General features: G+C 39.5%; 2 protein-coding genes across 5 annotated transcripts in view; one reads left to right on the top strand and one right to left on the bottom strand.

Moving 5' to 3' along the window:
- AKIRIN2 (akirin 2) overlaps positions 1-2723 on the top strand; it is a 28783-nt gene extending 26060 nt beyond the window's left edge. The window contains exons 4-5 of the mRNA XM_025383756.1: positions 1664-1735; positions 1979-2723. Of these exons, the coding sequence (XP_025239541.1) occupies positions 1664-1735; positions 1979-1989 (83 nt within the window). The 3' untranslated portion in view covers positions 1990-2723. The remainder of the gene's footprint in view (positions 1-1663; positions 1736-1978) is intronic.
- Positions 2724-9175: 6452 nt separating this feature from the next.
- The window catches only part of ORC3 (origin recognition complex subunit 3), a 72490-nt gene continuing 67025 nt past the window's right edge, over positions 9176-14640 (bottom strand). For 3 of the 4 annotated variants that reach the window (XM_025383743.1, XM_025383744.1, XM_025383747.1), the window contains 4 exons: positions 13784-13925; positions 11765-11881; positions 10809-10888; positions 9176-9615 (listed from right to left, as the gene is read on the bottom strand). In XM_025383743.1, coding sequence (XP_025239528.1) covers positions 9510-9615; positions 10809-10888; positions 11765-11881; positions 13784-13925 — 445 coding nt within the window. In that variant the 3' untranslated portion in view covers positions 9176-9509. Of the gene's footprint in view, positions 9623-10808; positions 10889-11764; positions 11882-13783; positions 13926-14640 lie in introns of all 4 variants that reach the window. The other variant, XM_025383745.1, reaches the window with a different exon arrangement.

Below are 14640 nucleotides of genomic sequence, written 5' to 3'. Positions count from 1 at the left end.
GTAGTATTGGTATGTACCCTATACTAAAAAAGGATGTTAGTTGTTTAACTCAATTTGGTTGTGGATTTTTTGACTTTATATTTTTCATAACTTTGCCATCAATCTAGACATTTAAAATATCTAATTGGCTGTCACTGTGTAAGTCATTTGAGTATCAAAGTGCAGTCCTGTTTTAATTATCAGAAGAAATCAGTACAATTTGATAATTTAAGTACAGTAAATAAAATTTATTATGTACGATAACATAAATAGAATGTTTAGCCACAGATTTACTGTTTATATAGATATGTAAGCTTTTTGATTCTTTTTTTTTTTTTTTTTTTTTTTTTTTTTGAGACGGAGTCTCACTGTGTCTCCCAGGCTGGAGTGCAGTGGCGCGATCTCGGCTCACTGCAAGCTCCGCCCCCCGGGTTCACGCCATTCTCCTGCCTCAGCCTCCCAAGTAGCTGGGACTACAGGCGCCCGCTACCGCGCCCGGCTAGTTTTTTGTATTTTAGTAGAGACGGGGTTTCACCATGTTAGCCAGGATAGTCTCGATCTCCTGACCTTGTGATCCACCCGCCTCGGCCTCCCAAAGTGCTGGGATTACAGGCTTGAGCCACCGCGCCCGGCGCTTTTTGATTCTTAAAGAATTAATGTAGAAGTGTTAATGTAGAGAAGAGAAATTGCTTAGATATATAACAACTTTTTCTGTGATAACTTGATCAGGTTTTAGGTAGTTTTTTGTTGTTAGCTATTCTCATTGCAGTCAGTTGCCATTCATAGCCCACATACAATAACTTTCCGAGTAGAAGGGTAAAAAGCTATTGAAAGCCCTTTGTTTTTTTGTTTTTATTTTTTGAGACGTAGTCTCACTCTCACCCAGGCTGGAGTGCAGTGGCAGTGTAGGCTCCGCCTTCCAGGTTCACACCATTCTCCTGCCTCAGCCTCTCGTGTAGCTGGGACTACAGGCACCTGCCACCACACCTGGCAAATTTTTTTTGTATTTTTAATAGAGATAGGGTTTCACCGTGTTAGCCAGGATGGTCTCGATCTCCTGACCTCATGATCTGCCCGCCTTGGCCTCCCAAAGTGCTGGGATTACAGGCGTGAGCCACCGCGCCTGGCCAATTTTTTTTGTTTGTTTTTTTTAAGATGGAGTCTCGCTCTGTCACCCAGGCTGGAGTGCAATGGCACGATCTCGGCTCACTGCAACCTCTGCCTCCCAGGCTCAAACAATTCTCCTGCCTTAGCCTCCCGAGTAGCTGGGACTACAGGTGTGTGCCACCATGCCCAGCTAATTTTTTTTTTTTGTATTAGTAGAGACGGGGTTTCACCATGTTAGCCAGGATGGTCTCAATCTTATGATCCGCCCGCCTCGGCCTCCCGAAGTGCTGGGATTACAGGCGTGAGCCACTGCACCCGGCCTTGTTTTTAATTGTTATGAAATAATAAATCTCACCTAGTCTTTATGTCAGGTCATGTGATTGGACTAAAACCTAGGTTTCTTGACTGATAAGCTCCATGCTGTTTTTATTTGATACAGTATTAGTACTACCGAGGTTATGTAAGTGATTGTCAACTTAGAATTGTTTTACTATACATTTTGTATTTTCAGTTTATCTGGCTGTTAATATTAAGGCATTTTACAAATCATGTAATTGACATGTACCTTGATTTATAGAACAATATGATGCGTTTGTGAAGTTTACGCATGATCAAATAATGCGACGATATGGAGAACAGCCTGCTAGTTGTAAGTATTTCACCTTTGAAGTTATAAACTCAAGCCTATCTTTTAAGGAGAAGACATTGTAATTATTTTCATACTCAAAAAGAGAATTTAACAAAATTACTGAGACTGTATGGAGGAAATAGGCAGTATAACTTTGCAAGACTTTTGGTTAAATACCTAGGGGCAATACTGGGAATCAAGGTCTAGTATTTGTTTGGATTTTGACCCATATTTTGCACTAATTTTCCTTTTCTCACCCTTTAGATGTTTCATGAATCACGTATCCTGCATTTGTGGGCTGCCTTGTTCCTTGTTGAGTTGTTGCAAGAGGTCCCAATTATGACATGCAGCAATGCCAATACCCCTTCTGTGAATACAGGTTATTTCAAGCTTTCGTCAGTGGCAACCACTCTTAGGCAGCAGCAACTGGTTTTGGAAATTTCCCTGATGTCAGTACCACCTGGATGTGGACCTTTGCTACCTGTATTAATACCAGTGGCCTCATTTTGCTGTATCATTACAATTTGGCTTCTTATATTAATGTTTGAAAAGGATTAAAGCTGGTATTCTAGAACATGCCCTTCACTGGTTGTGTAAATAAAACTGTAGAATGACACTTCAGATGAAGTTAGTGTGATTTTAATTGTGCACTACAACCAAGCTATAACCAGTTACTAATTTTAGAATGTAATCCCAGGACAATATTAAGCAAATAGCCTGCACTGCTTCCTGTGAAATAGTGAAGGAGGAGGGCATTTCTGTATTCCAGGACTTCTTGGGGTTTCAGAATGGGTTTATATAATTTTTTTTTTTGGTAGTTTTATTTATTCTATCAGTCTTTTTAACAAATGTTTATTGCTGCATTTTTTTTTTCCAGTGTATCATTGTTTTATTGCCCTTGTAGTACTGGAATTTAGTTGGAAGAATAAAACATTTACTTCTATTCTGCTTGTTTCTTAATGTACAGATGGGGGTAGTATTTGAATAAAGGCGGTGTTTTAAAACGTAAGCATTTTCCAGGAATCAATGAAGTTAATTTTCTAAGATTTTAGTGCTATTTCAAAAAACTGAGTTCTGATTCTAAATTCCTTCTGTAACTTACTGCCTGATAGAATGTTACAGGTATCTTAACTGCTATAGAATTACCTCAGATATCAGTAGAATCCAGTTTTTCCTTTAAGGACTTGATACGCAAAAGCACGATTTCAGCAAAAACCTTTCCATACATGGTTTCCAGACATAGCTTTCTTACAATGAAGTGAGCAAAAAAATGCTTCAGTGAATTCTTTTGTTGAATTCTAATAGCATATTTCCAAAATTTAAGACAATCTTAAATATACATTTATAATTGATCAAGTTAGTAGAAGAAAAAGGATTTTTTTTTTTTTTTTTTTTTGATACGGAGTTTTGCTCTCATCACCCAGACTGGAGTGCAATGGCACAATCTCAGCTCACTGCAACCTCTGCCTCCAAAGTTCAAGCGATTCTCCTGCCTCAGCCTCCTGAGTTGCTGGGATTACAGGAATGCGCCATCACGCCCAGCTAATTTTTTGTATTTTTAGTAGAGATGGGGTTTCACCATTTTGGCGGGGCTGGTCTTGAACTCCTGACCTCAGGTGATCTGCCCATCTTGGCCTCCCAAAGTGCTGGGATTACAGGCGTGAAACACTGTGCCCGGCCGGATCTTTTTATTTTTAGCTTTGGTAATTACATTTCACCAATTCTGTGGTTTCACAAGGTGCCCAGGCAATTTATATGCCAATTAGTGATTGAGAAACATTGGTATAGCACAGGGTGGCAATAAGGTGTGTAATTCTATGCCCCCCCACCCTTTTTTTTGAGACACAGTCTTGCTCTGTCACCAGGCTGGAGTGCAGTGCTGCCATCTTGCTCACTGCAACCTCCACCTCTTGGGTTCAAGTGATTCTCCTGCCTCAGCCTCCTGAGTAGCTGGGACTACAGGTGTGCACCACCACGCCCTGCTAATTTTTGTATTTTTAGTAGAGACGGGGTTTCACCATGTTGGCCAGGATGGTCTTGATCTCTTGACCTCGTGATCCGCCCGCCTTGGCCTCCCAAAGTGCTGGGATTACAGGCGTGAGCCACTGCACCCGGCCAATTCTACCCCCTTTTAATGGTCTAGAACAGAGATTCTCAACTTCAGTACTTAATGGCAGTTTGGGCCAGATCATTCTTTGCTGTGGTGACTGTTCCTGTGTATTATTACATTTAGCCACATCTCTGGCCTCTACCACAACTGTGATAACCAAAGTGTCTGTAGACATTGCCAAATGTCCCTGAGGGACAAAACAGTTCCCAGCTAAGAACCACTGGTTAGCAGGACAGCCTGTTGTTGTCCCAGCTACTTGGGAGGCTGAGGCACGAGAATCGCTTGAACCCAGGAGGCAGAGGTTGCAGTGACCTGAGATCATGCCACTGCACTCCAGGTGACAAAGTGAGACTTCATCTCAGAAAAAAAAAAAAAAAAAATTTTTTTTTCTTCCACAGCCAAATTTCTGCATTATCACTTACCCAAAAGTCCTAGCTTATGGGCTACTCTGACTTCAGATGGGTCCAGTAGTTGATTAGTCCAAACACCAACCATACATGATTTCAATATTAAGATTATTTTAGCTACCTAGGGATTCTGAATTCCCCAAATCTCTGAAATTGCTTGTAGTAAGTATCTATAGAATTGTGTTAATAGTCATCTTAGTAAAAGGCAGTACTGATACAGTATGTTTAGTAAATCTTTGATTAACAAGTGCACATAGGTATAATTCTTTGTATTTTTGGAAAAATAGGCAATCTGAGAAAAATAAATATTGGAGGTTTAAACTAGTAAAGCTGTCTTTGGCCTGTGGCAAGAAGTAGAGACGACCCTAAAGAAAATGGTGGAAGATTCTCAGGCTCTACCTGTCCCCAGAGACTGCTTTAGACAATTGGCGGGGGAGAACTTTTGGAATCTGTTTAATATGCTGCCTAGGTGATTCAAGCAGCTAGGGTTGGAAATGACTTGTTTTTGCCCTGTTTGGGTTCTCTTTACTCCCTTCAAACTCTTACAGTAATTGGTATTAAATGAATATTCTACAAAAGCACCCTAATAGTCTGACTCTGTCTACTCAAGGATATATGGCTCCCACAATTCTCTGCTCCTGCATTTGCCCTAGGTAAGGAGCACTAGATGCAAACCCATGTCTCAGGCAAAGATACAGCTCCAGCAGTCCTCTCCTCTCTCTATTGCATCTATTTTCTTTCTCTACTAAATCATTTCCAAAAGCATAATAAGCATGTTATTAAAAAATCTTTTGATCCTATATCGCTTGCTAGTGATTATTTTACTGCTCCCCTTTATAAAAGCAAAACTCAAGAATTTTCTAAACTTCCCCCAGTTTATTACCCTCTCCTTTTTTTCACCAACTTGTTTTATTAGGAAAAAAAATTCAAACAGAAAAGTTGAAAGACTTTCCCACATAAAATACTTCCCTAATTTAACATCAAGTTCTTATTTCAGATTTTTCCATGTGTCTCTTTTTTAAATAGCTACCTTCATCCCCCAAAATGGGATTCAATTAAGATTCTTACTTTCTGGAAATACTAGGCCTGTTGTCTTCTTGAGTTTTTCTTTGTAGTGTCATTAATTTTAACTTCTAATATCCCTTTGAACTTCCTGTAAACTGAAAGGTCTAAAGTTTTTGTAAGTTTCAGGTTAAACTTGTGCAGGAGTGCAAGGTGATGCTACGGTCTCCATATTGCATCACACAGTTATGGCTTTTCCAGGCTAAGTTTGGACACTTGGTTAGGTCATCTGATAGGTGATTAGACTTTGTCTCCACTCCGTTACTCTTAGTAAAATGCAGCAAAGATTTCCACTTTGTTTAATCAGCAGCTAGCATTTGACCTTGAAGCACTCTTCAGTTGGCTTGCAAAATACTACACTTGCTTGATGTTTCTCCTTTACTGGCTGCTCCTTCTCAGTCTGTCTTTTGCTGCTGGCCCAATCCTGATTTCCCTGAATTTTGCTAAAACATAAGTGTGCCCCCAAGCTCGACCTTGGGCTGCGTGCCTCCTCTCGTAGTACTCATCTTGGTGATCTCATCTCATCACATAAGGACATCAGATTATATTAACCTCTCCATGTGACATCTTCAGTTAGGTATCTAGTAGACACCTCGAAATTTATGTCTAAAACTTATTTTTGCCTCTGAAATTTTTCCTCTCAGTCATCCTCAATCACTTAATGGCCACTCCATTCTTTGTTTCAAGGCAGAAACGGTCTTGGACTCCTCACATCCTTCATCTAATCTTAGTTCCACCTAAAATGTTAACATCTCTACTGCCATTACCCTAATCCAAGACACTATCACAGTTTGCTTTGATTATTTCCGTGGTTTCTTAACCGGTCTTTGTTTTGCCTCATTTTGTCTCCTCTTACCCATCCTATTCTCTCATAGCAACCAGACTGATCCTTTAAAACTCTTAAGTCTTGTTTAGATGGCTTCCTACCTAAGTAAAAGAAACTTCACAAAGGTCTGTGGAGCCCTAAATTACCTGCACTCAACCCCACCTCATTCAATTCCTATTGAATTCCTCCTGCTCACTCTACCTTGTCCACATTGGCCACCTTTGCTCTTCTTCCAGCGTAGCTAGCCGTAGGATTTTTGTTACTGCTAGTGTCTGCCTAGCATGCTCTTCTCCCACAAAACTTCATGGAAAATTTTTTCCTCACTCTTGACTTTTTGCACAAATGTCATCTCAATGAGGCCTGCTCTGACCACTCTGTTTAAAATTGCAGCCTGAACATCCTGGTGCTCTGCCCTGCATTTGTTTGTTTTATTCCCTCTGCTAAATGCAATGAAAGCAGGGATCTTTGCTCACTGGCATACAGTGCCTGGCACATGGCACATGCTTGGTATTTTTTGAATGAATTTCACCCTACTTCAGGGTTTTCAGATCACTATTTCTTAAATGAAAGATTTAGTAAAGCAGAATACTTCCTTCGTAAGATATTTTGGTAGAGGTTTCCTGAATTACAGAATGGACACAGAATTGAACTGACATTTCATAGGCTGTCTTGAGGGTTTTGTGCTCCATTAATGATTACCACAAAGGAGCTTCATGTTTTAATTTTATAACTCTTTTGTGTATTCATTGTGAAAAGGGCAGTTTTCGACTGGGCATGGTGGCTCATGCCTGTAATCCCAGCACTTTGGGAGGCCTAGGTGGGTGGATCACTCGAGCCCAGGAGTTCAAGACCAGCCTGGCCAACATGGCAAAACCCCATCTCTACTAAAAATACAAAAATTAGCCAGGTGTGGTGGTGCACGCCTGTGGTCCCAGCTACTTGGGAGGCTGAGGCAGGAGAATGGCTTGAACCCAGGAGGTGGAGGTTGCAGTGAGCCCAGATCGTGTCACTGCACTCTAGCCGGGGCGACAGAAAGAGACTCTGTCTCAAAAAAGAAAAAGAAAATAGGGCAGCTGCCATGCTGTTACTTTCTTACATAATCTTTAGTGAGGAAAGTCAAAGTGGTTCAGTGCATGACATGCGTTTAGGTTGGATAAATTCAACTTAGTACCCAGCAAAAGAAAAGTAAGGCATGGCTACTTACTCTACTCAGTGAATCTGTGCCTTAGATATGAATCTGCTTGTCTGTGTGAGGCCAGTTCCTCTGTACCTTGTAGTGTAAAAAGCATCTTGCCGTATGAGTGTTGTTCAAAGTAATGGTTTCTAAACACTGACAATTTTATCTGGTGCTCATATGCATCATTTGAAACCACACTGTACATAGTGATGGTGTCCTTGTATTGGAAGACCTTCCCTGTTGCCAACTTCCTTACCTTAAATAGATGGAAAATCATTAAAATCACCTATTCTTTCCCTAGATTTGTACTAACTATTGTTTAAAAATGAAACACATGGTTGGAGGCAAGACTAGAAGAAGAATGACTAGAATATTGAGAAAAAATATTGAGCTAATTGCTATGAAGGTAAATCATGGAAATCTCATTGACTTAACGTGAGAAATTTATTCTTTGATCATATTCATTTAGTGGGCTGTGTTCCACACCCTCACTCAAGGACCCCTAGAATGACAGAGGCTCTGTCTTTAATACATCGATTCCAAAGTGTCAAAGCCTCTATTTGTCCAGTTGCTTTCTATGATAATGGTGGTACTTGTGTTTAGTTTGCATATAATAAATTTCGTAACATTCAAGATGACAGTCCTGTGTACATATGTAGAGGTGTTTACATTCTGTTGAATAAGAAATCCTGGCACCTTTTAAATGAAGATGAAAAGATACCTAATCTAACTTAACTACCTATGCTGGTCATTGTCTTTCCCAAAGCTCTGCAGGGCTAGGTGCTTTCTGCTCTGACTTGCAGTTGATTATTTATGGTACCTTGGGGTTTCCCCTTATTTTTAACCTTGGCAACATTTTGACTTTTTTTTTTTTTGGAGACATATTCATCTAGCTTTTTTTTTTTTTTTTTTTTTTTAAGACGGAGTTTCGCTCTTTTTGCCCAGGCTGGAGTGCAATGGTGCAATCTCGGCTGACTACAACCTCCACCTTCTGGCTTTAAGCGATTCTCCTGCCTCAGCCTCCCATGTAGCTGGGATTACAGGTGTATACCACCACGCCCAGCTAATTTTGTATTTTTATTTTATTTTTTTGAGATGGAGTCTCGCTCTGTCACCCAGGCTGGAGTGCAGTGGCCGATCTCAGCTCACTGCAACCTCCGCCTCCTGGGTTCGAGCAATTCCCCTGCCTCAACCTCCTGAGTAGCTGGGACTACAGGCACATGCCACCATGCCTGGCTAATTTTTTGTATTTTTTAGTAGAGATGGGGTTTCACCATGTTGGCCAGGATGGTCTTGATTTCCTGCCCTAGTGATCCGCCCGCCTCGGCCTCTCACAGTGCTAGGATTACAGGCATGAGCCACCGTGCCTGGCCTTCTTTTTTTTTTTTTTTTTTTTTTTAAGTTGTAAGACTAAAGGAAATGGAGAGGCAGAGACAGTTTTGGAACCTGTAGTAACCAGGAGAAACAACCTGTAAGATATTCGTGTTACTTATTCTTTTTTTTTTTTGAGACGGAGTCTCACTGGTCGCCCAGGCTGGAGTGCAGTGGCGCAATCTCAGCTCAGTGCAAGCTCCGCCTCCCGGGTTCACACCATTCTCCTGCCTCAGCCTCCAGAGTAGCTGGGACTACAGGCGCTGGCCACCACGCCCGGCTAATTTTTTGTATTTTTAGTAGAGACGGGGTTTCACCGTGTTAGCCAGGATGGTCTCCATCTCCTGACCTCGTGATCCGCCCACTTCGGCCTCCCAAAGTGCTGGGATTACAGGCGTGAACCACCGCGCCTGGCCTCATGTTACTTATTGCCTAGTACACTAAAGTGAGGAATGCCAATGCAAGAAATTGTGAGAGGAGGAATGAGGATTGCTAAAGCAACTGCAAATAACTTATACTCCTGGATAATGGAATTTATTACATTTTTATACTCCGTAAGTTCAAGAAAGATTTACTCACAATTTAGTAATGACTTTGTGGAAAGTACAGTAAAATGTGTGAGCAGTTTTAGTTACGTATTATTTGTTGGATTCTAAAGCACTCCACAGTGTTTTGATATATGCCTGTTTGGGATTAGCAATGTACTTTTCTTGTTAAACATCACTTGGGGATTGCCCATTTATCTTCTCACCAAAACAGGCTCCTCTAGTGTATGTAAATATGACTGGTCACCTTTTTCTCTTAAGCTGAATGTCATAGTTCTGGCTTCACTTATTTGCTTTCTAGCAGCCTCCCCATGTTAGCCTTGCCACATGGTCAGTCTTCTGTTTGGTAGGTTTTATGAATCCTAAAAGTTCTAGTTCAGAAACAGCTCTAATAAACCGAGCACTGGAGGCTTTAGTTAAGGAAACTGGCCGTGCTGTATTTTTGACAAAAAGAGGTTAAAATCTCAATGTTAAAATACTAGTTGGTAAAGTGAAGTAGACAGTTCAAATATAAACTTCTAAATTAAACTATAACTGTTACTGGAAAACATTAATACTGAAAAGATGTATCCACTGTTAATAAAACATAAATGGAAAAGTACTTAATGCTTCCTAAATCTAATGTTCTACATAGTATGGAAATTGCTCCCCGTTCCCACTTCTAAATGTACATTAGAAAAATAGAGAATTCACACCAGGTGCAGTGGTTCACACCTGTAATCCCAGCACTTTGGGAGGCCGAGGCAGGCAGATCACCTAAGATCAGGAGTTCGAGACCAGCTTGGCCAACGTGGTGAAATCCTATCTCTCCTAAAAATAAAAAAATTAGCCAGGCATGGTGGCAGGCACCTGTAATCCCAGCTACTTGGGAGGCTGAGGCAGGAGAATCGCTTGAACCCAAGAGGCAGAGGTTGAGGAGAGCCGAGATCGCACCACTGTACTCCAGCTTGGTCAACAATAGCGAAACTCTGTCTCAAAAAAAAAAAAAAAAAACGAAAAGAAAGAATTAGGCCAGGTGAGGTGGCTCACACCTATAATCCCACCACTTTGGGAGGCCAAGGTGGGCGGATCACAAGGTCAGGAGTTTGAGACCAGCCTGGCCAACATGGTGAAATCCTGTCTCTACTAACAACACAAAAATCAGCCGGGCGTGGTGGCAGGTGCCTGTAATCTCAGCTACTTGGGAGGCTGAGGCAGGAGAATCACTTGAACCCAGGAGGTGGACGTGGCAGTGAGCCAAGATCGCACCATTGCACTCCAGCCTAGGCAACTGAGCGAGACTCCATCTCAAAAAAAAAGAAAAAAAAAGAAAAGAAAAAAGAGAATTCAATAATGGCAGTTTCATTTTTGGTAAATTTAAAAATATAATCTTGATATAAATTTGATACCAAAAGTTTTAGGTTTGGTCTCATTTTGGATTACATTCAAAATAAAGATTCAGAAATTTCAGTGATTCTAGCACCATCTGGTTAATTTTAACAAGTAATACGGTTGTTTGGAGTATACCTTTATAAATATCTAGTGTTGATCTGGAGAAATTATAAACTTATATTTTATGTGTATTTGGACATTGTAGAAATGGTTTTAAAAGGATACTGGATAATTTCATTCATTTCTTCTGAGGTTGCAGAATTTGCATCCATTTTTTCAGCAGCTGTCACAACTGTTGCAAAAGCCTTTTGAATAGACAAGAGAGAAGAAAATAAAAATGTCTACAGTTGCCAAACATCTTTTACTATACTTCTTTTAATGGCTGTTGATAGCTGGCACATATTCTTCACTGAAATTTAAGATTGTCAAAACTACACTGATGATCTCTTTACACCACTTATATGTTAAAAGATAAAGTAATGGTTCCTGAATAATCTTGTTTCAGAGAACTAAGAGTATGCAGAGAAAAACAAGAAACAAAGCTAGTCAAAGTTAAAAGAAAAAGAAAGCCCTGTTTCCTCTACTAATCTTACCGCAGGAAAATATCTATTTTTCTTGGAAGCAGCCAATTATGGGTAATTTTTAATGGTGACATCTGTAAGGCCTTTAATAGAGTTAAGATCTTTGTAATACTACTCTGAAGACAGAAAGAATTGTTGTTTATTTTAAAGAATAACAACAGTTGTTTATTGCCTTGCCAAATATTCCCTGTACTTCCTGATTGCTAAATCTGTTGTGTAGGTTTTTTCTTTTATTCAAGAGAAATGCTGGTTAATAATATGCTTTATTTTGTGAAATAACAGAACTGACCTAAATTGTTTAGTTTTTGCTTAATGCTAACTATTGGGTTAGATCACATACTTATTTTGACCTGGCATGAACACAGAATTGGCTTGGTTAAGGAATGCAGGATCAGAGGGCAGGGGATTGGGAGTGGGGGCTGTTGAGCTACTACTTCCTAAGGAACTTTTAAAGTTTGAAGTGATTTATGCTTTCCAAATAAAAGGCAAGGCATTAAACACAAGATGAATTCCAAAGCACTAAAAGTATAAAAATATTCTGAGAAAGTCATCATGGATGGTTAGAAAAATATCCAGCTTGTTCTTTTCCCCCCAACCTACCTCTGACCAGTCTACGAGGTTGATGAGCCTGCTACACTCTAGGTGCAGTTTGTATGCTATGCAGATGTCTGGGGCGATATTCGGAATGCAGCCTTCTTCGCTTTTCAGTGCTTCATTCTAAAACATAACAGTAAACTAAGATGACTAACTTTTAGAAATTATTAGGAACAAAATCAGACATTAATGAAGCCCCCAACCTAAACTGAGTAAATCAGTAAATGGAATCTTGGTTTCCTTTATTTAGTGAGTGAGTCTATTCAGTAGTTAACCAGTTGTTGTTTAGGTTTATGTCTTGGTCACAACCCCTCTAGTTCTTAGTAACTAGAAGAATATTCCCAGGATTAGAAGATAAGCATATTTTTCATTTCAATCCATAAATTACTAATTTCTGAGACCTGAATGCACTTGCTGTAAAAAGTTTATGGAGATCTTTAGGAATACTTAATAAAATGGTACTTCCAGCAATTAGCTGAATTCTAACAATTACTATACTGTATTAGTAAATACTAATAATACCACTTACCAGGGGTATAGGGTATAAATTATTTTTTAAAGAAAAGACTATGTTGTCAACACTGCAGATCTTAAGCTCTATAGAAACCATCAGTGTTTTGAAATCCATGGCTTTTACTGAGAAACACAGTCTTACATACATACCCTGCTTTGATATTATAATATCAGGGGTATATTATATCCCACCCAACAACAACTGAAATCGTACGAGTTCTCTTCTGTGACTCACTAGCCAAGAAGACAGATTTTGCAAGTTTTAATTTGTGGCTTATATATTAAAAATAACTGATTTTTTGGTTAAGTATGAAATTATTCAATGGTTTTCACCATCACTGAAAACCATTGACTTATATCGTCCTACTCAATACTCTTGTAATACTCTGCATGTTTGTGTGCCATTTTGCAATGAGAAGCCAATACACTGGAATCCTCTTCATAGGTTTTATGGAGTTGCTTCTTAAGTATTTACTGTGGCAAGATTTCTGCGTACTTAACTTAAAACTCTTTCATGTATATATAGCTTATTGAATGTTTAAAGTGATCATTTTGCCTGGTCATAAGAAAGCTAGTTTCTAAAACTGTGAGCTGTCTTGAGCTATTGTTTAAAGAGCTTCCAGGAGTTGATAACTGTGTCTGGACTTTAGCGAGGGCACTGCTGAAGTGTGTTGCCCCAGGAGTTTTAGTGGCAGACTGCTGGTTATCCTCTACACTCAGCTCTGCAGATGCTCTCAGAATAGATCTTTCTTTGGTTTAAAATCCAAGATGAAGTCCCAAAGTATTTCTCTTTCCCACTAGAAACAACCATTTCGGTCTTTCAGTAATTTATTAGGCCATATTGTTTAATCCCTATCTGCTGTTAAGTTTACAGGAAACATTTCCTTTATTTTCACAAGAGTAGTAACATACTCTTGAGTATTTGTGCCTATGATCTGACTTCAGCATGTCAAGGGCAAAGATTACACATTGTCAAAAACTGGCAGCAACAGTTGACTACTAATTGGTATCTCTATGGGGTTAGACATTTTTTTCTACAGTCTAAAGCATTTTTAAAAATATAGGAGAGGTGCAACCCTGAGTTGCCGACTCTCTGCTCATTAAAACATAACTGCAAATTTAGAATATTTTTGTGACAATGACGCCCAGAGCCTGAGCTAAACTAGCTGAGGTTTAGTTTAGTTCTAAATTTGATTTAGTTCTCTGATTACAGGCGCCTGTAATCCCAGCTACTTGGGAGGCTGAGGCAGGAGAATCACTTGAACCCAGGAGGTGGACATTGCAGTGAGCCAAGATCGCACTACTGCACTCCAGCCTGGGCAACAGAGCGAGACTCCATCTAAAAAAAAAAAAAAAAAAAAAGAGAATTCAATAATGGCAGTTTCATTTTTGGTAAATTTTAAAATATAATCTTGATATAAGTTGAAATTTCTGAATCTTTATTTTGAATTTAATCCAAAATGAGACCAAACCTAAACTAAACTAAATCAGAGAACTACATGTTCATCTTACCTTTAGATAATAGTAAGGATTGTTGAGTGCAGTATGGAGGGCAATTCGCGGAGCAGCATTTAAATGCTCACGAAGGGCATGGGCAGCGCTGAAGTACACCACCTCATGGAGAGGCTGTGTCTCAGGAGGCAGAAGGTATTCTCTGAAACAGCCAGTCAGGCATCCATGTTTAGATAAGCACAGGTTTATTTTCTTTACATATATACATATATACATTTTTTTCCTTTTAGGCTCTGTTGGACTTCAATTTCCACTACAACATTTTTGTCAATCCTCTCTCTGTAGAGGACCGAACCATTTACTAAAAGCAAAATCAACAACCAAAAACAAACGAAACAAACCCAAATATCAGATCTAATACAGTTTCACTCAGAATTGCATCTCTTCCATATAATGGGTTTTAAAACTACCTCTAGATTCTTTATAAGAAGCTGTATATTTCAGTTCTGAGTTAAACCTTTAGGAACAAATGTACATATACTATATTTCTGCTCAGAAATCTTTAAGATAGCATTTCTTAAAGTAAATGAGAAAACAGATATCTACATTTTCTAGCACTACAAACATTTAACCTTTGGCAATATTAAACAAAGGCCCGGAATTAAGAGTTCAGGAAATTCTTCTTGGATCACAGAAAAGTTTTAGTTGATATCTTTCATGGAAATGACACCTCAAAAGTTTTTTTTTTGAGACTGAGTTCCACTCTTGTCGCCTAGACTGGAGTGCAATGGTGCAATCTCGGCTCACTGCAACCTCTGCCTCCTGAGTTCAAGTGATTCTCCTGCCTCAGCCTCCCGAGAGGCTGGGATTAGGGGCGCCCACCAACACGCCTGGCTAATTTTTGTATTTTTAATAGA

The sequence above is a fragment of the Theropithecus gelada genome, chromosome 4 (genome assembly GCF_003255815.1).
Source record: "Theropithecus gelada isolate Dixy chromosome 4, Tgel_1.0, whole genome shotgun sequence".
In the NCBI taxonomy this organism is placed as follows: Eukaryota; Metazoa; Chordata; class Mammalia; order Primates; family Cercopithecidae; genus Theropithecus; species Theropithecus gelada.
This window is presented reverse-complemented; position numbering and strand designations above follow the sequence as displayed.